This window comes from Salvelinus sp. IW2-2015, linkage group LG2 (genome assembly GCF_002910315.2).
Source record: "Salvelinus sp. IW2-2015 linkage group LG2, ASM291031v2, whole genome shotgun sequence".
NCBI classification, from domain to species: Eukaryota; Metazoa; Chordata; class Actinopteri; order Salmoniformes; family Salmonidae; genus Salvelinus; species Salvelinus sp. IW2-2015.
In genome coordinates, this window is record NC_036839.1 from 22,642,273 (window position 1) to 22,666,764 (window position 24,492).

Genomic DNA, 24,492 nt, shown 5'->3' on the forward strand with positions numbered 1-24,492 from the left:
TTACATTTCTTTACTGAACAAAAATATATAAACGCAACATGTTACAGTTTCTATTAGGAAAATCAGTCAATTGAAATAAATTCATTAGGTTCTAATGGATTTCACATGACAGACATGGGCACATACATGGGTGGGACTGGGAGGGCATAGGCCCACCCACTTAGCAGCCAGACTGGGGATGCTGGCCCAACCGATCAGAACAAGTTTTCCCCCACAAAAGGGCTTTATTACAGATAGAAATACTCCTCAGTTTCATCAGCTGTCCGGATGGCTGGTGTCAGACGATCCCGCAGGTGAAGAAGCCGGATGTGGAGGTCCTGGCTGGCGTGGTTACACATGGTCTGCGGTTGTGAGGCCAGTTGGACGGACTGCCAAATTCTCTAAAGCGGCATTGGTAGAGAAATTAACATTTTAAATTCTCTGGCAACACTTCTGGTGGACATTTCTGCAGTCAGCATTCCAACTGCACGCTCCCTCAACTTGAGACAACTGTGGCATTGGGTTGTGTGACAAAACTGYACATTTTAGTGGCCTTTTATTTTCTCCAGCACAAGGTGCACCTGTGTAATGATCATGCTGTATAATCAGCTTCTTGATATGCCACACTTGGATTGGATTATATTGGCAAAGGAGAACTACTCACTAACAGGGAGGTAAAGAAATTTGTGCACAAAATTTGAGAGAAATAAACTTTTTGTGCGTATGGAACAGTGTCGATTTTAGCATGTAAATCTTGGTGGGGCAAAAACATATAAGTGGAATGCATGCCAGCAAAGCCACAACACTAAACAATACATGAATTGCATGATAACGGTGACAAAAGGTGCCCACATACTGTTAAGGCCTACATAAAGCTGTCCCAACAGCAGTCCCAACATCTTACCACTGCTACACCTGGCTATCAGCGAAACAGTTTAATTCAGCCTCATTTACTGCCTTTGAAAAAAACATGGCTGACTTGCTTAAACAAATGTGGTATATAATGACAATTGAGATGTACAAACTATGGCATAAGGGGACGACGAGCGGATGAGGCAATCCTTAATTTCGACTAAGACATTAATGAGCGAGATATACTTACTATGTCCATCCTAACTATTTGTTTAGCACTTTTGAAATGTACAGCAACAGAATTCAGAACATGGGCCGTTCTTAGTGTTCTCCCTGTACACCAAGTTAGAACCGTAGGATAAATAAAGAGTGCATATAAAGCAGACAATGAAAGCTCTTACAATATTCAATGATTACATTTCTCTAAAACCGGTTATAGGCTACATGTGCACCACCAAGTCAGAACAGTAGGCGAAATTAAGAGGGTTAAATAGACAACATTTTTAGGTTGACGCACATGGGCTACTAAGATCTTACCACACAACATACGCTTAGTATTACTTTCTAAGCTACAGTATACATATCTCCCTGGCATATTACATAATTTATGCAGCAACATAAAATACATTTTTGGACTCCCCTTGTGCTGTGCTAACTTGAACAGGAAGGTGGTGCGGCGGTCCTTCGTGGGCAAATTTTGTCATCGTAGTCTGGCATTCTCTGTATTTATGGTGCTTGCAGTAGATTTTCGACTTGATTCATGACTGCTAGCTAAGATTTTGAAAGTATGATGTTGACATGATCTGTCCAATCAAAGCTACTGTAGATGTCATTTTAACTGTGGCAAATAACCTTTAAAAAAAATAATATATATATATATTTCATCTTTATTTAACCAGGTAGGCCAGTTGAGAACAAGTTCTCACCTTGAGCCTTCTTGGATGGACACTTCTTATGTAACTTTATGGCAGCACATAAGGGGATAGCATTTTCTAGCTCTACCTTTAGACTTGGCGGTGACGTAGTGTGTGTGTGTGTGTGTGTGTGTGTGTGTGTGTGTGTCCCCCCCCGACCCCGATGAGTGACAGAACACTGCGCAACACTCTCTGCCTTACTCAAGAAAACAAAAAAGAGACCATGTTTGTATGCGGCTTTATTAACTCAATGATATATTTTTTTTTTTACATTGTTTGCAAACTGATATGTGACGTGTTAATGCCAAAATAACATCCAAAACAGGCAAGTCCCCCCCTCCCCCCAAATGTTGGTCTCAAATGACGGGTCGCCACTGGTATGGAACCTTTTTGGGATCTTTTATTTCAGCTCATGAAATATGGGACTGACACGTTACATGTTGCGTTTTATATTTCTGTTCAGTATAATTGGGGGAAAAGCCACTATTGTCTTAGAAAATATTAAGTCAACCCACTGTACAGGGAAAATGTAGGATGCTGTTTTGATTTGTAAACCTATCAAAGCAATGGCACAAATCAATTTCCCCCTCCCGCTAGGTGACCAGACATCATTCGAAGTGCAGGTGCGTCAGGTGGAGGACTACCCTGTTGACCTGTACTACCTGATGGACCTGTCTCTGTCCATGAAGGATGACCTGGACACCATCAGGAACCTGGGCACCAAGCTGGCTGACGAGATGAGGAAACTCACCTCAAACTTCAGACTGGGCTTTGGCTCCTTCGTGGACAAGAACATGTCACCATTCTCTTACACGGCCACCAAGTACCAGGACAACCCCTGCAATGGGTGAGAACTGAGGAAGGGCATTGTTACTGACTGCAAAGAGCACACTCATGTGTTTTTGGGTGATTTGTGAATCTAATAAGGAGTGCAGCTGAAATAATTTGGGTTCATGTTGTGATTTTGTGGATTTCATCTAGGATCAAGTGTAATATCAATATTTTAGTATGTATGTCAAGGTGCTGTATTTCTACTAAAATGGAAGTGAGGGCACTGCTTAGAAGGTCTTCCTCTAAAACTAGAGTAGTAGTGTGAGAGAGGGAAAGACTGTGTCAGTTCACTAACCAGTTTATATCTTCTTATATCATTCACAGTTCAGGAAAAAWTTTCTGTGAAAGAGGTAATTGACCCTGTCCACTCTGGTCTGAAATGATAGACTCCCTCAATGAGGATTAGAAAAATGACTGTATACAATAATTATTCAAATACTGAGCTGTAGAAAAAGAGATTGTTTAAGAAGTCATCTTTTTTTCTTTTCAAAGGTAGGAGTAAAAATTGACACCCCTGTTTTCAATACCTTTCTTTTATTTATTTAACTAGGTAAGTCAGTTAAGAACCAATTCTTATTTACAATGACGGCCTAGCAAAAGGCTTCCTGGGTCTGGTATTTAAAAAATTAACAAAATAAATAGGTGTGTGTGTATATGTATGACAAAACACACATCACAGCAAGAGAGACCTACGACGACAACATAGCAAGCCAGCAACACATGACAACACAGCATGGTACAAACATCGGGCACAGACAACAGCACAAAGGGCAAGATGCATCACACGAAGCAGCTACAACTGTCAGTAAGAGTGTCCATGATTGAGTCTTTGAATGAAGACTGTCCAGAGTGTTTGCCGCTTGTTCAAGTTGCTAGCTGCAGCGAACAATGCCTCACCCTGCGAAGATAACTGTACTGAGCTTTTTTCTAAAATGTTTTATGAGTTGAAGAACACATTGGGTCTGTTTGGACTGCTGCCTTAAATTCAAGATCTATTTTCATGTCATCTGACCATATATCCTGGTACTGCGTAAAGTTCATGATGCCATTAACCAATCCAAGTGCCAATGCCGTTTAGCAAACTTCCAGGCGTTTACACTTGTTTGATGACATGAGAATAGAGCTCTTTGGCAACGCACACCAGTGGTGGGTCTGGCATCGAAATGAGAATGCAGAAAAGAAAATAACCCCATATCTCCTGTAAAATATGGTGGTGGATCTTTGATGTTATGGGGCTATTTTGCTTCCGCTGGAGTGAGGCCCTTATTAAGGTTAACGGCATCATGAACTTTACCCAGTACCAAGATATTTTTGCCAAAAACCTGCTTACCTCTGCCTGGATGCTGAAACTGAAAATGCAAGTTGATCTTCCAGCAAGACAATAACACTAAGCACACACACAAATCCACAAAGAAGTTAACTTTCCACAATATCAACATTTTGCAATGGCCATCTCAGTGTCTGGACTTGAAACCCATTGAAAACCTGTGGTTTGAATTGAGGGATGTCTATAAGTGCAGATGAAGGATATCAAATATATAGAATGATTCTGTATGGAGGAATGATCTAACATCCCTCCCAATGTGTTCTCCAACTCATAAAACATTTTAGAAAAAGGCTCAGCAAGGTGAGGTATTGACAACAGCGGTGTCAATTTTGACCCCTAGCTTTTTGGAGGAAGAAAGTATACTTGTTAAGCAATTGTATTATCTAATTTCCAAATGTTTTTGAGCATACACTATAGCTCAGTATTTGAATTAAATACAGTCATTTTTGTTCATCTTTACCAAGTGATGCTGAGGCTTGTTGTGGATGATCCAATTTGTAAGTCGCTCTGGATAAGAGCGTCTGCTACATGACTTAAATGTAAATGTAATGATGATGGCAGGCAGGCAGGCTGAAAGGGAACAGAATAGAACATAGAGGTTGAAAGCAGCCGCCCACACATCACACACCACATTTGCCCCGGAGGTGAGATTACGCCGCACTTACTTAGTGCCATCATCACGCATCACTGCCCAACTAGGTTATGCCCTGGGTCCTGTGTGTGGACTGTGTGTCAGTCAAAGAGCCAGTACTGCAGGAAAACGTTAAAGGGGCAGAGGACAGATCATGCCGTCTGGGTCTCTCGTCCTCAACACAACTCTGCCCTTGCCAAAACAATCAAGTGCCCCAAAGGATATGTTTCCTCCAGGATGAATTGTGTGTTAGAATGTCACTGAGGTCTTCCTCTTGAGGAAACTGCATTATATCATGTTAAATGTATCCAACAGACCAATGTTGAAACAGTATTTGAAATAGTTTGCCTGGTTGAGAGCCTGTGTGGAGGTGCCAAATGGGCAGGGTTTGCACTATTTCATTGGTTCCACTGTGCCAGACAAGCTCAATCGAACACAGAAAACCAATACTATTTTAACCCAGGTCTGTTACATACATAGCATAATTTTATTTAAAATGTTCCCTCTCCACAGATACAAGCTGTTCCCCAACTGTGTCCCTTCTTTCGGGTTCCGCCACCTCCTCTCCCTGACTGACAAGGTGGATCGTTTCAACGAGGAGGTGCAGAAACAGATGGTGTCTCGCAACAGGGACGCTCCGGAGGGAGGCTTCGACGCCATCCTACAGGCTGCCGTCTGTAAGGTGAGCTGAGACCGGGGTGTGATTAATGGGATGTGACTGGCTGGCATGCCAACCTATAACCCTGACCCTAACCTTAATCGTAAACCTTAATCCTAACCCTGACCTAACCCTAACCAATCAGGACCAGATTTTCTGTCAGTCAAGTCCCTTTAGGTTTTCTCCTGTGAGCTGTCAGTCAGGTAGACATGATGGATTGAGGCCCTGGTTGTGTTCATTAGCACACACAATGGAATACGAAAATGAGCATTTATTACTGACTAAATGTAGGTAGTCCTCCCTGTTCTGTTCGTCCCCCCCCCCCCCCCCCAATTTTGTGCTTAATGAACACAAGTCCATTGGAGATTTATTTAGGGTTAATTGAGTCTGTTAATTCAAAGCACCTGGTGGTTGAACAGGATGTCTAGTCAGGTGCAGCTTGCTCAACAAGGAGACCACTCACTAACAGAAACAGGCCCAGTCATATCACAGTGTTGCGCTGTTGGCTGAGCGGGAGTTAATCGTTTTTACTGGAAGAGAATGACTCCCTCCCAACTCTACCATGTCATTTGGTGTAACAGAAACTTGGATAGGCAGTCTGTTTTGCGGTTGCGCCAATACTTTCTTGATATGTTTGTTTCACTCAGTTACGTTGTCAGAATATTACTTTGACTGATGAATCATTTGCATTGCTGACCATTGTAGAATATTCAGCTAAATCTGTGCCTCTTTGTTTCCCTGTAAAACAAAATATACATCAAATGGGCATGGTTGCATGACTGTCATACATACTAACTACAACTCCAGCCAAAACACACGTGAAGCATGGCAGGTTTGTTGAATGTATCTATCATTCCAGCATGTTATTCAGAAAGGGCCCTGTATGCCAACTGCCAACCCACATCTCTTTCTATTGTGTACTGCGGCACATAATATACTGGGCATCACAAATGGATGCCTTTTTATTCCTAAACACTGGTGAAAGGTCAGGCTTGTTTAGTGTTATGGCCTTACTCAGCACTGTGTTAAGAGACTAATGCTCTCTTTGCTGCTACACTTTTTTTGACCTCTGCTTTCCATTGATAATGACCTTGTTCTGGATAAAACACCTGCTACTCTCCTTGTTTATGTATGTGGTTGTCAAGCTTGTGGAAAGTGATAGTTTCCTTTCCTTGTAATGATAATGATGAAGTGATAGTGTTTTATAGGGGCAGGAAAGACTCTCTTTACAGCTAGTAGTGCAGAGCGATTAGTGCATTTTGAGGTCGATTTCAGTTAGACAATAATTGCATTATGTGGGTTGAATGCTGTAACAATACAGAATAATTTTTAAAAAGGTCCATGATGGTTGACTGCCCATTGCTGCTTATCACTTATTAACCATAATTTATTCACAATACTTTAATAAAATATTTATTTTATTTGATGACCATTCCAAATAATCTCATCTCTGTACAGCTGCTGCCTATGCTTTCTGACAAAATTACTATTTTAGTAACTAACAGGTATGTAAACATTTGTGCACAAAATTTGTGAGATATACGCTTTTTGTACATATGGAACATTTCTGGGATCTTATGTCAGCTGTGTTTTGCCAAGCTCTTTTTACATTGTAAAATATTTAAACACTTTATAAAGGCTTTATAGTACAGTTATATATCAAATCAATTTCAATCAATAATCTATCAAGGTTCAGTTAGAATGAACTTGTCTCTTTTTGTTGTTATCAAGCCTGTATTTCTGTCTTGATTTCATGGTCTGATCCCCTGTGCATTTACCAAAGTACAAAACTACATAGGGTGGCCGGTAGCCTAGTGGTTTGAGCATTGGGCCAGTAACGAAAGGCTGCTAGATCGAATCCCCAAGCTGACAAGGTAAAAATCTGTCGTTCTGCCCCTGAACAAGGCAGTTAACCCACTGTTCCTAGGCCGTCATTGTAAATAAGAATTTGTTCTTAACTGACTTGCCTAGTTAAATAAAGGTGTTAAAATTATAATTGCCTACTGTAAACTGGAGGAGACTAAAAGGCGCTGCATGGTCAATCCAACATCTGCATTGGCCATTCAGCATTTACTGCGATGCAGACGTCAGGGCTTTTTATCTTGTGCTTCTGGAGCAGAGCTATTGTGAAAGAAGTTGCCCCCACCTATTATCAACCAATCATGTCAATACGGAGCACTCCGCATTGTTACAGAATTTGAGAGGCGCGATACGGAACGGAGCTTGATTTAGCCTCTGCATGTCTCCGTATGCCACATTTTACGGATCAAGCATAAATTAGCTTTAATTTACACCTCAGTTAGGTGTCTCTAAAACTTTCAGTGAAGTGACCATCTCTTCCCTTGTGCAGGAGAGGATAGGTTGGAGGAAGGAGGCCTTCCACCTGCTGGTGTTTGCCACAGATGATGTGCCTCACCTGGCCCTGGACGGTAAACTGGGAGGTCTGGTCCAGCCCCATGATGGGGAGTGCCACATGAATGAGAAGAACGAATACAGCAGCTCCACCAAGATGGTAAGACGAGGCATGGTTTCTATAGAGCTATAACAGGGTTACTGTAGAGATATAACATTGTAACAGGGTTACTGTAGAGATATAACATTGTAACAGGGTTACTGTAGAGATATAACATTGTAACATGGTTACTGTAGAGATATAACATTGTAACAGGGTTACAGGGTTATAACTGTAGAGGACGACGTCAGTGATCTTCAGGTCAGAGCTCTAGAAAGATGCACGAATTTCCGACTTGGAATCTTTTCCTCCGGTGAGACTGACCAGAGAAAGGGGACACTGTCTTCCACCTGATGGCGAAACTCGAGTCGCACCGCATCTGCCTCATGCACAAATTCATGTTGTTCCTATGACCAGAGAAAGTTAAATATTCTTTAATATTAAAATCAACACAACGAGCTGCTAATAATAATAATAAAATGCAGGGCTATTGATACTTGGCTACTCATTCATTGCAGCTGCAGCCCGAGCGGAACTACAGAGAAGCGCCTTTTTGTAATAGTTTTGAATAAAAACAGTGACGTGCTGAATATAAATTTAAACATGAACTCACTCATAAAAACAGCATCTCTTTGCTGTATTTGTTGACAATCTCTCTGGCCATGGTTTTAAAAGTTATTAAATCTTATGTAGGCTAGTAGCTTATTTAAACTTGGCTGTGGCCAGGGTCACAGGCTGACTACACCGCTCGTGTCCTGTGCACAAGTGTTGCAAAATAAATGTAGTAATCTATATTATTCAATTATTGCACCCAAACTGCTTGTATGCCAACGAGCGTCTGTGTTGCCAAGGGCTAAAATAGAAGTCAGTTCTATTTGTGACACAGATTGTGCTGCAAGTCCTGCCTCTCCCATCTCATTGGTTTCTAGAAGCAGGTACCCACGTGCCATCTCCTCATTGGTTATACCCACGTGGGTGACCGAAAGACGAACGAGGTCGGTGGCGGTAATGCACTTTATTTATGAAAGTTGCCTATCGCAATATAAAGTCCAGAGAAGAAAAAGCCTGGAAGGAGGAGAGATAACAAACGATTCGGTTGACCGTTTGTGTGGATTAGTTGTCGGAGTAGAGGACCTTGTGCACTTCAGGTAAAATAACAACTCAATGTTTATATCCAAGGACAAATTCGCTAGCAACAGCAAGCTATCTAAATAGGACAAATTAGCTAGCTAGCGAAATTGCCATAAATGTTTAATGCTTTTCGACCTGTCGCCAAATTAATGTAATTGGTTCAGAGTTTGTTTTGATATTGTAATGAAACAGCAGGGAGCAGGTCTCGAACCTTCGACCTTCTAGCCCGAGGTCCGGCGCGCTATCGACTGTGCCGCAAAAGCATGCTCGTGCGGCAGTCGATTTCTGCGCTTATAAACCCAGGGTCGTTACAATATTTTAACCTGCGTGTCGTGATCGCGTTTGGTGTGGGGGGGACAAAATACATTTATGCACAATGGCGCACGCGTGCAGCCGGTTTGGGTTCGTGTCATGGAAGCTCCGTAGCCAAGGTGATTTGAGCTATGCGACGGGCAGCAGAGTAGGTGCACTCGATTTAGTCACAGATTTGCCGGTCCACCGGGTAGGCGGAGTTTGTCTCATGGGAACACTTTGCTTACCCGGTGCGCAGGACTTTTGAATCAAGTGCACCTACTGGTAACGACTCAACACGATTTAAAAAGGAGCGCAAGCCTTTATCGTTTGTTGGCTTTTCTACAGAAATATTTGCTGATCGACTAGGAATGCCTTGAAGATCGACTTGTCGACTGGTTTGGCGACCACTGCCCTAGAGTAACCATGTTACAATGATGTTATATCTCTAGAGCAGGTGTCGCCAAACCAGTCGACAAGTCGATCTTGGTAGCATTCCAAGTTGATCGCGAGGAGTTTTAAAAATCAGAGGGGGGAAAAATCAAATGTCAATGTTTTTATTATTTTTGAATTGAATTTCAAATGTGTCATGTGTGAGCCCTGTGTGTAGTTATGGTGGTCGAGGTGCGGGGAGGGCTATATCTGGCCAATCAAATCGTTTCTAGGTTTAATGTCTGACAAATGAAATCCCTGACTCCCTACTTAACTAGCACAGACACTTGTTGTGATGCTATCAAACGATGGCGGAGGCACAAAGGAAAAAGCAAAAAACTTATAATTTTCATTTAGAATGGGAACACGATGTTCTGTTCGTCGTTAAGGACAAAAGGATTTGCCTGATTTGTCACCAGGCTGTAGCGCTAGCAAAAGGGGATAATGTGGAGCTGCACCACAACAGCATCCACCCCAAGGTCAAAGACATTTACCTGCTAAAGAGCATGCTTTGTTCAAAGAAAATTGACCAGCTCAAGTCTATTGAAAGCACAGCAGTCGCTTTTTACCAAACCGAAAGGTTAAAGTAAGGCTGCAACAGAGGCATCCTTCCGTGCCAGCCATCTCTTGGCTAAACATAAGAAACCGTTCACAGATGGAGAGATATACAAGGAGGCAATGGCGGTTGCCGCCGAGACGTTATTCAAAGAATAATTTGAATTAAAAAACAAAGGACATTAAAATGGCTCAGCCACTGTGACAAGAAGGGTAGAGTCTTTATCGGATGACGTGAATCAACAAGTGCTCAAGGATTTATCACTGATTGCTTTTCGCTGAAATTTGACGAATCCCAGGATATGACTGCACAGCTGATTGTGTTTGTTCGCATGGCTTTTAAGGATTCAACTACTAAGGAGGCTTTTCTCACTCTTTTACCATTAAAAGGGAGGACAAGAGGTGAGGACATTTACGAGCGGTGACTTGATTCTCCACGCTTGCGTAAGGAGGTTGAGTCGCGGGAAAGTACTGCAGCGATTTGTTGACTTGCTGCCCGAGATCAAATCATTTCTGGAGTCACGAAATGAGGAACTGTCTGATGATGCATGGCTGCCAGACTTCCTCACGGACTTAACTGCAAAACTGAACGAGCTCAACTATGAGCTTCAGGGACAAGACAAAGACGTGGCACGCATGATCAGCGCTGTCAATGCCTTTTAAGGCCAAGGTGGGTGTGTGGGCATCTCAGCTGAGGAAAGGAAGGCTAGTGCACTTCCCAAACCTGAAGAAAATGTCGCTAAACATCGGAAACAGATGCTTTTCTCTCGCATGAATTCTGTGCCCACCTGGAGAAACTGGCACCCGAATTCAACAGGTGTTTTCAGGAGTTAAATGACATAAGGGAGGTTGTTGCATTTATCTCAAACCCTTTCCTCCCCATTGAGAGTTAGGAGATGTCCGCCAAATTCCAGCAAGTATTTGCTTTACCAATCGGAGTGCAAAATTACATTGAGTTGAAACCGAGATCAAGAGACAGACTTTTGGTGCTTTGTAAACAATGGCACGCTTAAGATGAACGCCTACTTAGGATCAACATATCTCTGTGAGATGGCTTTTTCACAGATGAAAATAATCAAGTCAAAGAACAGTTCTTGTCTAACTAATAGACATCTCACAGACAGTGTCAGACTTGCTATGTCAAACTATGAGCCAGACTACAGAGCACTTGCTGATAGTGTGCAATCACAGCCATCACATTGAATGTGTGTGTGTGGGGGGGGGGGGGATCTCATCCACCCCATCTGAGTGAGTATTGCCAGTTGAGAATCTGTTGTAGGCTCTATTGTTTACAAAAGGATATCTGTATTCTATGTTCAAAAAGGGAAAGTGAAACAGTACTGTACATGATTGGCTTAGGCCTGTAATTGACTGATTATTGAGGTTATATACAGTATGAATGGTGAATGAGTAATAGGCTTGTGGAAATATTGAAACATTTAACATGACTGTTATAAAAAGTTGAATAATATTTGCCCTTCTGATTATACTACTTGTATAATTACATGAATACTTTGCTTGTGACTGACAGGTACAAAATAAAGAATGTCAAAGTGGAACTACATTGGCTTCTTTTTTAGTCATTTTTTGCAAGTGGTAGATCTTGATTTACATTTGTACTTAGGATGTGATCTAGGCTTGAAAAGGTTGGTGACCACTGCTCTAGAGGCTATAACATCATTGTAACTGGTTACTGTAGAGCTATAACATATTAACATGGTTACTGTAGAGCTATAACATCATTGTAACAATGGTTACTGTAGAGCTATAACATTATTAACATGGTTACTGTGAGCTATAACATTATTAACATGGTTACTGTAGAGCTATAACATATTTAACATGGTTACTGTAGAGCTATAACATCATTGTAACATGGTTACTGTAGAGCTATAACATCATTGTAACATGGTTACTGTAGAGCTATATATTAACATGGTTAACTGTATAGCTATAACATTAACATGGTTACTGATGAGCTATAACATTAACATGGTTACTGTTAAGCTATAACATCATTGTAACAGGGTTACTCTAGAGCTATAACTCATTGTAACAGGTTACTCTAGAGCTATAACGTCATTTGTAACATGGTTACTCTAGAGCTATAACGTCATTGTAACATGGTTACTCGTAGAGCTATAACATCATTGTAACAGGGTTACTCTAGAGCTATAACATCATTTAACAGGGTTACTCTAGAGCTATAACATCATTGTAACATGGTTACTCTAGAGCTATAACGTCATTGTAACATGTTACTCTAGAGCTATAACGCATTAAATGGTTTCTCTAGAGCTATAAGTCATTGTAACATGGTTACTCTAGAGCTAAACATCATTGTAACAGGGTTACTCTAGAGCTATACATCATTTAACAGGTTACTCTAGAGCTATAACATTTTAACAGGTTACTCTAGAGCTATAACATCATTTTACAGGGTTACTTCTAGAGCTATAACATCATTAACAGGGTACTCTAGAGCTATAACGTCATTGTAACAGGTTACTCTTAGAGCTATAACATCACTTGTAACATGGTTACTCTAGAGCTATAACGCATTGTAACATGGTTATTAGAGCATACGTCTATGTAACATGGTACTCTAAGCTTAACATCATTAACATGGTACTCTAGGCAGGGTGTCAAAGTCAAATGGACGGAGGCCAAATAAAAAATTTTGCTACAAGCCGAGGGCCGGACTGTTCGAATGTTCATTGAAATTTTAAATGACGCATATAGTAGTGAACCTAATTGAACCTACTGAAAACCTAACAATATATTCCAATATGATCAGATAAATAAAGCAATATTTTCTTATGGCTCTGTCAGTAATCTTTATTTTCAACAGACACAAAAGACAAATTTCCTTTATATAAAAATCCCCATAACATGAACATTAAATGAAAGAAACCGGTATCAAGGCACCATCAGTAGCCTATATTTTCTATTTTAGCAAAAGTGGGCTAAATACTTCAAGACAAGAAAAAAATAATAGCAATTTTCTATCATCCACTCAACTGAAATATTTTTAAAATATAATTGGATTGAAATACAATAAAATAAAGTGCAAAAATCTATTAATCAAAAACAACACTTGTTTAAGGAGAAGTAACATGCAGTGAAAACAAATATTAAACTTTAACTTTTAAACTTGAACTGAGTAAAAACTCTAAATATGTGATTGCACAGTAATGTTCACTTGTTTGAGGTTGAGGGTGATACTTGGTGGTGTCCCATCTTTCCACAAGTTCATCAATGTTCGGGTAAGGCTCTGAGTGAGGAAATCCTCAGAATTGAGTGGAGGTGTTCAGCAGTAAGTCGACTTCTGTGTGATGTTTTGTTCAGGTTCATCAAAGAAAACAGTTGTTCACACAGGTATGTGCTGCCAAACATAGACAACGTTTGAGCAGCCTGGATGCGCAGCTGGGGCATTGTGTCGGGGAGGAAACGGGCGAACTCCGCAGCACCCACTGCCGCATATTTTGCCTCAGTGCATCATTGCATTGGAGGTCAATCAACTCCATTTGGAGGTTTGGTGGTGAGCTTTCCACGTCAACAGCAAATGGGTTACCGAGCAGTTCCAACCTGCTTTTTTGTGCTTCAAAGTCAGCAAATCGGCGTCGAAAGTCAGCGGCAAGCATACCTATTTTATCAGCCAACTGTGCGCTCGGGAACGCACTGGTAGAGAGCTTCTCTTTCATGGTCTGGCAGCTGGGAAAGTGGCTCAAATTTTCTTTCCGCATCTGCGTCTCCCACAGAGTCAGTTTGGTTTTAAATGCCTTCACTGTACTGTACATATCAGAGATGACATGATCCCGACCCTGCAGCTGCAAGTTCATTGCATTCAGATGACTCGTAATGTCACACAGAAAAGCCATTTCACACAGAACAATTCGTCTCGGAGTTGTGTTGTGTCTTTCCTTTGCTGTCCAAGAACAGACAAATCTCCTCACGAAGCTCGAAACATCTTTGAAGCACCTTTCCCTGGCTTAGCCATCGCACCTCTGTGTGATAAGGCAAATCACCATGCTCCGTTTCTAACTCCGTCAGAAATGCCTTGAACTGGCGGTGATTCAAACCTTTGGCTCTGATAAAGTTAACTGTGCGCGTGATGATGCTCATTACATGCTCCATTTTCAAGGCTTTACCGCACAACGCTTCCTGGTGTATGATACAATGATAAGCTGTCAGCTCACCTGTCGCGTTTTCCTCTTGCATCTTTTCCCGTATCTTCGCCACCAGTCCGCTCCTGTGTCCACACATCGCAGGTGCTCCGTCGGTTGTCAAACCCACGAGTTTTCCCAAGGCAGCTCCATCTCATTTACACATCTTGACACCTCTTCATACAAATCTGCCCCGTAGTTGTGCCATGCATAGGACGTAAAGCCAAAAACTCCTCTGTCACGCTTAGGCTGGAGTCCACTCCGCGGATGAAAATTGACAACTGGGCAATGTCGAAATGTCGGTGCTCTCATCCACAGCCAAGGAATATGCAATGAAATCTTTTCCCTTTTCACAAGCTGCTCTTTTAGATTGAGGACAACTGGTCTACTCTCTCGGCAATGGTGTTTCTGCTCAGACTCACATTTAAAAAGAGTTGCCTTTTTCTGGGCAAACTTCGTCACAAACTTTAATCATGCAGTTTTTGATGAAATCCCCCTCCGTAAATGGCCGGGCTGATTTAGCGATCTCTTCTGCCAAAATAAAACTGGCCTGACAGCAGCCTGGCCTTGTGATTTGGCTTTTTTGAACAGAGCCTGTCGAGATTTGAGGCCTCGTTTTAATTCCTCTGCCTTTTGTAGCCTTTGTTCCATGTCCATATTCTTGTTTTTGTCCGCGTGTTTCGTTTCATAAGTCGTCTCAGATTATCTCTTTCAGTACCGCCACACTTTCTCCACACAGAAGACACACAGGTTTTCCAGCTACCTCCGTGAACATATACTCCGACTCCCACCTTGTTTGAAACCCCGGTTCTCAGTGTCCACCTTCCGTTTTGCCATTTTTGATGGGTATCTGAAAGTTAATTTTACTGTGATGCTGACGACTGCTGTGCCAATAAATATTGAAATGAAGCAGCCTACTGCTCGGTGCGTCACCGTTGCATTGTGGGGAAATGTAGTATTGGTGCGTGTAAAAGATCTGCGGGCTGCCGGCTTGCTGCGGTCTGCGGGCCGGTTCTAATAATAAATCAAGATCATCCCAGGGGCCGTAAAAAACCTTCTCGCGGGCCGGATGTGGCCCGCGGGCCTTGACTCTGACATATGTGCTCTAGAGCTATAACTCAACAGTACTCTAGAGCTATAACGTCATTGTAACATGTTACTCTAGAGCTATAACATCATTAACATGGTTACTCTAGAGCTATAACTCATTAACAGTTACTCTAGAGCTGTAACTCATTTAACATGGTACTCTAAAACTATAACATCATTAACATGGTTACTCTAGAGCTATAACATCATTGTAACATGGTTACTCTAGAGCTATACCTCATTTTAACATGGTTACTGAAGAGCTGTAACATCATTTTAAACATGGTTACTCTAGAGCTATAACATCTTTTTTAACAGGGTTACTCTAGAGCTATAAACTCATTGTAAACATGGGTTACTCTAGAGCTATAACATTCAACTGTAACATGGTTACTCTTTAAATCACTGAAGCTGGAGACTCATTTCTCCCTCACTAGCTTTAAGCACCAGCTGTCAGAGCAGCTCACGGATCACTGCACCTGTACATAGCCCATCCAACTACCTCATCCCCATACTGTATTTATTTATTTATCTTGCTCCTTTGCACCCCAGTGTCTCTACTTGCACATTCATCTTCTGCAAATCTACAATTCCAGTGTTTAATTGCTATGTTGTAATTACTTCGCCACCATGGCCTATTTATTACCTTACCTCCCTTATCCTACCTCATTTGTACATACTGTATATAGACTTTTTCTACTGTATTATTGACTGTATGTTTGTTTATTCCATATGTAACTCTGTGTTGTATGTGTCAAACTGCTTTGCTTTATCTTGGCCAGATCGCAGTTGCAAATGAGAACTTGTTCTCAACTAGCCTACCTGGTTAAATAAAGGTGAAATAAAAGAAAAATAGAGCTATAACATCATTAACTGTAACATGGTTACTCTAGAGCTATAACATGACATTGTAACATGGTTAATATAGAGCTAGCTTATAACACAACTCGGCTATAACATCAAATGTTATTGGCTGCTAACACGTATTCTACAGATGCTATCTCAGGTGCAGAGAAATGCTTATGTTTCTAGCTCCAACAGGGCAGTAATACCAAAAAATACACACACATCCCAAAAATTTAAATAACGAAATAAAAAAATATCAGAACAATGTCAGAGTCCGGAATATAAATATGTATGTATGGACAGTATATGAATAGAAAAGGTGTGTACAGCAGTATACAACATGATTAGCTATGTTATTAAACACATACACACAAACACAATTATAGAGTACAGTCAAACCTCCCTATGCCTTGTAACCTATTTGAGATGGTTATTTTTTATCCACATTGTCAGTGTAATATATTACTAGGCTCAAATTCCCTACTGAAGCAGCAGCTCTCAAGAATATACTTGGTCCAGATGGATTGCTTTGAGGTAAAGCTAACATCAATGACTCAACCTTCCAGACACAAAGCATTTAACTGCTGGTCTGATTCTTTGATGATGGCCAGAGCCAGGCTAGATTTAGGTAAGGAGGAATGCAATGTAAACTGAGGTATGCTAGTTCCCTGAGTCTGCCTGGCTCTGCTCCTAGTGGAGGTCCAACTGACTTTATTGGGAACTCACTTCATCTTGTTGCTGCTGCTTATCTATGGACAGCCATAGGGTGCTCTATGTAAAGCTTTAATGAACTCAGGGAACTTGACTTAGTTGGGAGTTCGCTTAGTTGAGAGGTAATTTAGACAGCAGTTAGGGGGAGAGCTCAGCAGTCTTAAGCGAGGACATAAAGAAATGGTTCAAGCCACGTGAATAACTTTTTTGTTGTTTTGGAAATGAAGGTTTTGGATTTTGGATGAGACTGCATCACATAAACCGTGCAGAAAAATATCTAGTTTGTTTACATGGCTAGCACTATTTGAAGTCTGAAGAACTAATGCAATAAAAACCTAATAAACATCATGCTCATTTCAACCAATCCAACTCCATGATATGAACATTAATTAAGTGAATTAAAGTTTTTGAATTCTCTTGGAATCACAACGTTTTCTTCTAGTTATTTGCTGATCTGTTCTGCTGTGTGTCATTTGGTTCTCTGGGCTCGATAGAGTCATGTTACGTCTCAACACATTAAGTTCAGTGGAGGTACTCCAACACAAATCAAAGACTTCAACACCAATGGATCCTCAGCTTGTGTAATCCCCAAACAGGCTAAGTATGTTTACCCTCATCTCATCTGAATGTGGGATGGAAGAATGGATGCTTCCCAGAACAGCACTGTGTTTTTCAGGAAAACCGGTGAACCTCGCGGCTCATTTCAACTGTAAATCTCACTGTTGATTGATTCGTATGTACACAATGATAAAGGCTAATGAAGACAAAAAATCTGATCTGATTGAGATAAAGTGATTGCTTTTTAAATGCTTAAACATTTTCACTCGGTCATGCCTTGACTATAGTGTATCTTTGACTTAAGTGGAAGTTAGGATTCGCTCCTCAATCCACAGCTCTTGTGCAGAGCTGTAAATAAATATGTCTAAATCACTTCTGGCTTCTTTACTTCTTTCTGCTGGTGAAAAATGAAATGTCAGGGGACTCATGTAAAGACAATACTGGAATCAGAGGCGCAATGACTTCCCTTCTTTGGGTGAGCTAGAAGCTAAACTAATGAGAACTTGAAATGGCTCTAACATCCTCTTCCATGCATATCTATCTGTCTGTCTGCAGGACTATCCCTCTCTGGCCCTATTGGGAGAGAAGCTGGCGGAGAACAACATCTATCTCATCTTCGCTGTGACTAAAAGGCTCTATGTCATTTACAAGGTACATTTTTTTTTGTTATATAAGTTTATGTTCAGGATTGAGAGTAGCTGTGTGTATAGTGTGTACACGTTGGTGTGTACACTTCGGTGTGTATGGTAGCCTTTGATATTGTGTTAATTGCTTTGTTATATTTGTTTCTTTTAATTTAAAAAATAATATCTGATATTTATGTAGAATTTCACAGCACTGATACCTGGAACTACAGTGGAGATTCTGGATCAGGACTCCAAGAACATCATCCAACTCATTGTTAACGCCTACAATGTAAGTAAAGGAGCGTTCTCTCCCATTTAGAGCACAGGGTGTGTGTGTGTGTGCGCGCTTGAGAGGGAAAGAGAGTCTCTCAGCGGTCCTCTTCTGAAATGGATGTTGGTTGACAGTTGGCTGAACACGTTTTGAAACCGGGAAACAGACCGGTATACCCTGAACCTGTCATTTTTGTTTTCCATTGCAAAACTGTGAGGCCTACTGAACATGTCCCCGGTCTCTAGAGGACAAGAGGAAGTGTTGAATGTTTATGCTTTAGCATTGGATATGGAGACCCTCACCCTGCCCCTCTATTTGCTGTGGTGATATGGGGTTTACTCTACTCCTGGGTCACACTACGGCACTGTCTTTAACTCTGCACTAGCACTTTATGGTTACTGAAGAAGAAGCAGGTTTATGGTGCAAATCCTGCCTGAGACACTGTGGTGCTGCTACACCCCAGTCCCCTCCATACAGGAAATAGATTCCATTCTTCCAGTTATTTGAAGGAAGGGTTTTCAAAGGGCCTGAAAAGGGTTCTAGAAGGGATTCTTGTGTATTTTAAACACAAACGGCTATAGACTCGTGTGCTAGGAGATTTACATCTTGTCCTCGTTTACAGTTCACATTTATGGAAAGATCAACAAAAAATAGAACCACCAATCTTAAATTTATGGGTCATGATAAATGTATAATCTTCGTTCTACCAAAGTTAAGCAGGGGCCTCAAATGGTCTTGAATTATAATTTGACGTTAGTGTTTATAATTGTCACAGAAGACACTCTCTCATAATCCATTCTCAAAGCATGGAATCATCCTGTCTTGTATTATTGTGTTGTGGTCTGTTGACTAAAACCTGACCATAGATCACTGAGTAAGTACTCTGACACTGTGGCTCTGGTTTGGCTATTTAGGGATCTTAAAGTCACAGTCTGTGATTTGAGAGTGGTTTGGCTACATTTCTCTAGCCCCATACCTCAGCTTACCAAACAAAGTGGCAGTGAGACTGTTGAAATGGCAGATTTAGCCTTTAATGCACTGCAGGAAAGCAGTTATATAATTCACTTTTGTTGACTAGTTGAGAGAGAACAACATTTTAAGGGAAGAACCAATCTCTTTCTCCATGTATTTTGAATTTTTTTAAACCGAAGTATTTGCCTGTTTTTAGTTAACTTTCCCCCAAAATATTTTCCAATAAAGCTGTGTTTTTTTTTCAGTCAAGCATTTTTTCCTTCTGTGGTTGAGAGGAACTACAACTTGATTTTGCATAGTTAAGGACACGAGTTGAGTCTACAACTGATAATAATGGTATATATTTTTTTTTTATTAAAAAACTTTATTTAATAGGCAAGTCAGTTAAGAACAAATTCTTATTTACAATGACGGCCTACCAGGGAACAGTGGGATTTTTATTTTGTCAGCTCAGGGATGTCATCCAGCAACCTTTCGGTTACTGGCCCAACGCTCTGACCACTAGGCTACCTGCCACCCCTATATACCAAGTAGCCTACATTCTATTCACTTTACACAATGGGCAGATGGCACCACATTTGGTTTCTATCATAATTGTATATTTTTTGAGTATTGTGAAGTTTGAACACATAAGCATTTAGGTATTTCAACACACTTTGTTATCAGTTCATTGTGTTCTTTTTCCAATACAGACCAAAACAGGGCATAGATCAATCATGGGTATCTGTCAGTCGGTCATGATTCTGACTACCCCCTTTCACAGTTCTGTAGCTTTTATGCGCTGGAGTGAACACGCACATAAAGTACAGATAAGGCTGGCATGTAGCAGCAAAGCCACGCTATGGCACACACACGCACGCGCTCCACATCCATCCATGCCAACCGAACCGCTGTGGGTTTGGGGGAAGTTTACAAAAGACAGAATGAACTGTATAAATCTTGCTTAACCAAGGCATTTTACGCTCTTTCCAATKATCTTTTTCTCTGTTTTCCACCCTGCCTGCTAACAGATTAAATAACAGGCTCTTACTGGTTTCATTCTAAAATGCTGAGTTGTGGTGGTTCTGAGTGGATCCAGTGCCAGGGGTACTGGAAGCATTTAACATTCAAATAGTATGGAAACCACCAGGGAACCTCTGTGCCAGCTCTAATATACAGACATACTTTAATGCTCATGTGATCTATTGAGTTTGAGTTTATTTTATTTTTACAGGGACAGTGCACATTAATCAACGGTTCGTATTGATAGGAGTCTTTGCTCAGACTTGTTTGGATAGTTGACCAGTGGACCATCTGTCTTGTTTTCAAATATATGACATATTTACTACTTTGATGCAAATGTCAAAGTACTTATTCATAAGTGTGTGTCTGTCGATCTGTATATGTGTCTGTCTGTTTTTGTGTTCAAGGCATATGTATCTGTGAGTTCATCCAATCTCTCTCTCTCTCTGTCTGTGTGTCCTCCCTCCAGAACATCCGGTCCAAAGTGGAGCTGACTGTGTGGGATCAACCTGAAGACCTCAGTCTGTCCTTCACGGCCACCTGTCAGGACGGACAGCCCCTACCAGGCCTCAGGAAGTGTGCCGACCTCAAGATCGGAGACACGGTGAGTCTCTCAGACCTCCTGGCTTCCTATGGATTTGCACTATCAGGCCAAGCTGGAAAGTCAAAATTGGCTATATCGTGAAAATGTATATAAACGAAAATATGCTTTTTGGTCTTCATCAAAAGTTAGGGTTGGTTATAAAATCAGATCTTTAGGTCTTTGTAGTTTGCAGCTTTGCCTGATAGTGACTAGTGAACCTTTCCCAGCCTGCCTAATGTACAGGTGATCTGACTGTCATGTCATGGACAACATGTGAACGATGCAACACAACTGTAACAGGATGTAATTCCAGCCTGTGGACAGATGCATCATGGGGTATTTGCATTAAGGCTTAGTTAGCCCAGTGGCATGTCTCTCGGCAACACTGACAGGAATATCATGGATATCATCCACCCAGCCAGCGAATGACTGACTAAAGAAAGCAAGTTGTGACTTGGCAGCACAGTGTGACTTTTCAATCCTCTTCAGTTTGCAGTTCCTGTTTGGTTAAATTAAACTGCAGTTGCCGGGAGACTAAAGGAGCGATATCGGCCATGTCTTAGACTCTGAGAAAAAGAGAGATTGAGTGAGAGAACAACAATGTTGTTGCTTTGCTTACTCTCTTTAACAGTTARCATATGTGTGCGCTAAAATTTGACCCTGCTTAATGTATTTGATATGAGCAGACCATGACTGAAATAATGCAAACATATTCTTTCCCTTGGAAGAAAGCAAACTGGGGGTGGCAAAAATGCTTCTGTCTGTTTTGGAAAAAATATTAGTCATGGTGTCCATCCCTTCTCTGGGACTCCAGAATGTCCTGTCTCCAACCAACACACACACATACTCTGTCAACACACGGCTGTCTCGGCAGATACTGGCCATTCTCAAGGCAAGGGTCACCCTCTTCCTGGGATAGCAGTGGGAGTTTGAACTGACTCAACTTATTCTTGGCTTCTGAACACTGCAATTGGAAATCAGTTGTGCTTTCCAAATAGCCCTCCAAATAAGCTATTTTGGATGGCTTTGGATGAAGTAGTCTATGGGTGATGTGGCATCAGTAGCCTCCACAGAAAGCATTTTAGTGTGAGTAGACCTACGTATAGGGGGGGGGATAATAATTTGGCATCGGAATAATATTTTAGCTGGCTTTTTAATTGGGTTCCAACATGTTCTTRCCATTTAGATGGAATGCGTTCTTCTCTTCCTTTGTTTCAGCTAACAAAACTCTAAGAAAGGTCAGGTGACGTGAGATCACTGCACATCTTAATTGCTTTGAATTCTGCACTGCTCAAATCCTCAGGCCCCAATGAGGATTTGTACAGGATCTATTGAAATGCTCAGCAAGGGGCTACTTTGTACACTCCACCACGCAGAGATCCGACCCTGTGGAATTCTTCTTCCCAAAGCCCCAGTGTCTCCCTCACTGATTCCTTATTTGTCTTAATTGAATGTAGGAAATAAGGATGGTGTGTGGGGATGGAGGGTGAATGAATAATAGTAGTGAATGGGGGAATCACATCTCTGCATGGCCAGGGTGATGGGTCTAACTCTGTCTTTTGTTCTGCAGCGGGGGTATTTTCTCTGCAGGCCTCTGAGTGCTAATCTGTCCTCCTAAAAAGGTGAGGAAAGAGGACGCGAGGAATAGAGGGAGGAGGAATTGGGAAAGTTCCCGGGTGTCAGTCACAGGGTCTCTGGCTGCAGCCTTGCTCTGGGGCCTGAAGCTGCATGTCAATGTCCTCACTACAAAAGTTAGAGAAAGAAGGGTTGGTGAAACCAGAGGCGATTTTAACGAACAAAGACAACGTGGTAACAAATGTGTGTTAGACCCAGTGTACAAACTTAAGCCCACCTTCCTTTCACTGCGACACTCTCAAACCTTAAAGAGTACTAAATATTTCCCATATAGATGTAGGATCTTAATTTGACCAGTATAGTCCATAATGTTGCTTGATCCGTGTTTAGACTATTAGCTGACAAATTATGCTACATGAAAAGTGCAATGTTAATATAATTGTGTCTTAGTGTGGGTTGTCACTGAATTTCTGTAAATCATGAAGCTCATCTGCATTTCTCTGCAACAAAATTAAGATCCTGTACAGTACCTTCAGAAAGTATGTAGACTTATACCTGTAGACTTATTCCACACGCTGTTGTTACAGCCTGAATTCAAAATGGACAAACAAACACCCCATAATCACAAAGTGAATGTTTTTAGAAATGTTGGCAAATGTATTGAGATTGAAATACAGAAATATCTCATTTACATAAGTATTCACACCCCTGAGACAATACTTTGTAGAAGCACCTTTGGCAGCAATTATAGCTGAGTCTTTCTGGGTAAGTCTGTAAGAGCTTTCCACACCAGGATTGTAGAACATTTGCCAATGTATTATTTTCAAACTTCTTCAAGCTCTGTCAAATTGGTTGTTGATCATTGCTAGACAACCATTTTTAGGTCTTGCAGTAGATTTAAGTCAAAACTGTAACTCGGCCACTCAGTAACATTCACAGTATTCTTGGTAAGCTACTCCAGTGTAGATTTGGCCTTGTGTTTTTAGGTTATTGTCATGCTGAAAGGTGAATTGATCTCCCAGTGTCTGGTGGAAAGCAGACTGGACCAGGTTTTCCTCTGGGATTTTTGCCTGTTCTTAGCTCCATTCCATTCCTTTTTTTATCCTGAAAAACTCCACAGTTCTTAACGATTACAAGCATACACATAACATGATGCAGCACCACTAGGCTTGAAAATATGGAGAGTGGTACTCAGTACCACTCAGTAAAACAAAGGTGGTGGGGGGAGGTTAATGTAAATAGTCCGATTGGCCATTTCATTAATTGTTCAACAGTCTTATGGCTTGGGGGTAGAAGCTGTTAAGGAGCCTTTTGGTCCTTGACTTGGTGCTCCGGTACCGCTTGCCATGCGGTAGCAGAGAGAACAGTCTATGACTTGGGTGACTGGAGTCTTTAAAAAAATTTGGGGGCCTTCCTTTGACACTGCCTAGTATATGGGTCCTGGATGGCAGGAAGCTTTCCCCCAGTGATGTACTGGGCCATATGCACTAGAGGTCGACCGATTAATCGGAATGACCGTTTAATTAGGGCCGATTTCAAGTTTTCATAACAATCGGTAATCTGCATTTTTGGACACCGATCATGGCCGATTACATTGCACTCCACGAGGAGACTGCGTGGCAGGCTGACTACCTCTTATGCGAGTGCAGCAAGGAGCCAAGGTAAGGTGCTAGCTAGCATTAAACTTATCTTATAAAAAAACAATCAATCTTAACATAATCACTAGTTAACTACACATGGTTGATGATATTACTAGTTTATCTAGCTTGTCCTGCGTTGCATGTAATCGATGCAGTGCCTGTAAATTTATCATTGAATCATAGCCTACTTTGCCAAACGGGAGATTTAACAAGCGCACTTGCGGAAAAAAATTCGCACCATTTGCACCAATGTGTACCTAACCATAAACATCAACGCCTTTCTTAAAATCAATACACAGAAGTATATATTTTTAAACCTGCATATTTAGTTAAAAGAAATTCATCTTAACAGGCAATTATTCAACTAGGGAAATTGTGTCACTTCTCTTGCGTTCTTTGC

The 24,492-nt window shown here is 41.3% G+C and overlaps 1 protein-coding gene across 1 annotated transcript in view; it reads left to right on the forward strand.

The window, feature by feature from the left end:
* Window positions 1-24,492, forward strand: part of itgb5 (integrin, beta 5) — a 68,225-nt gene that overhangs the window by 2,160 nt on the left and 41,573 nt on the right. The window contains exons 4-9 of the mRNA XM_024006355.2: window positions 2,343-2,592; window positions 5,048-5,216; window positions 7,543-7,704; window positions 17,979-18,074; window positions 18,249-18,338; window positions 20,764-20,898. Coding sequence (XP_023862123.1) covers window positions 2,343-2,592; window positions 5,048-5,216; window positions 7,543-7,704; window positions 17,979-18,074; window positions 18,249-18,338; window positions 20,764-20,898 — 902 coding nt within the window. The remainder of the gene's footprint in view (window positions 1-2,342; window positions 2,593-5,047; window positions 5,217-7,542; window positions 7,705-17,978; window positions 18,075-18,248; window positions 18,339-20,763; window positions 20,899-24,492) is intronic.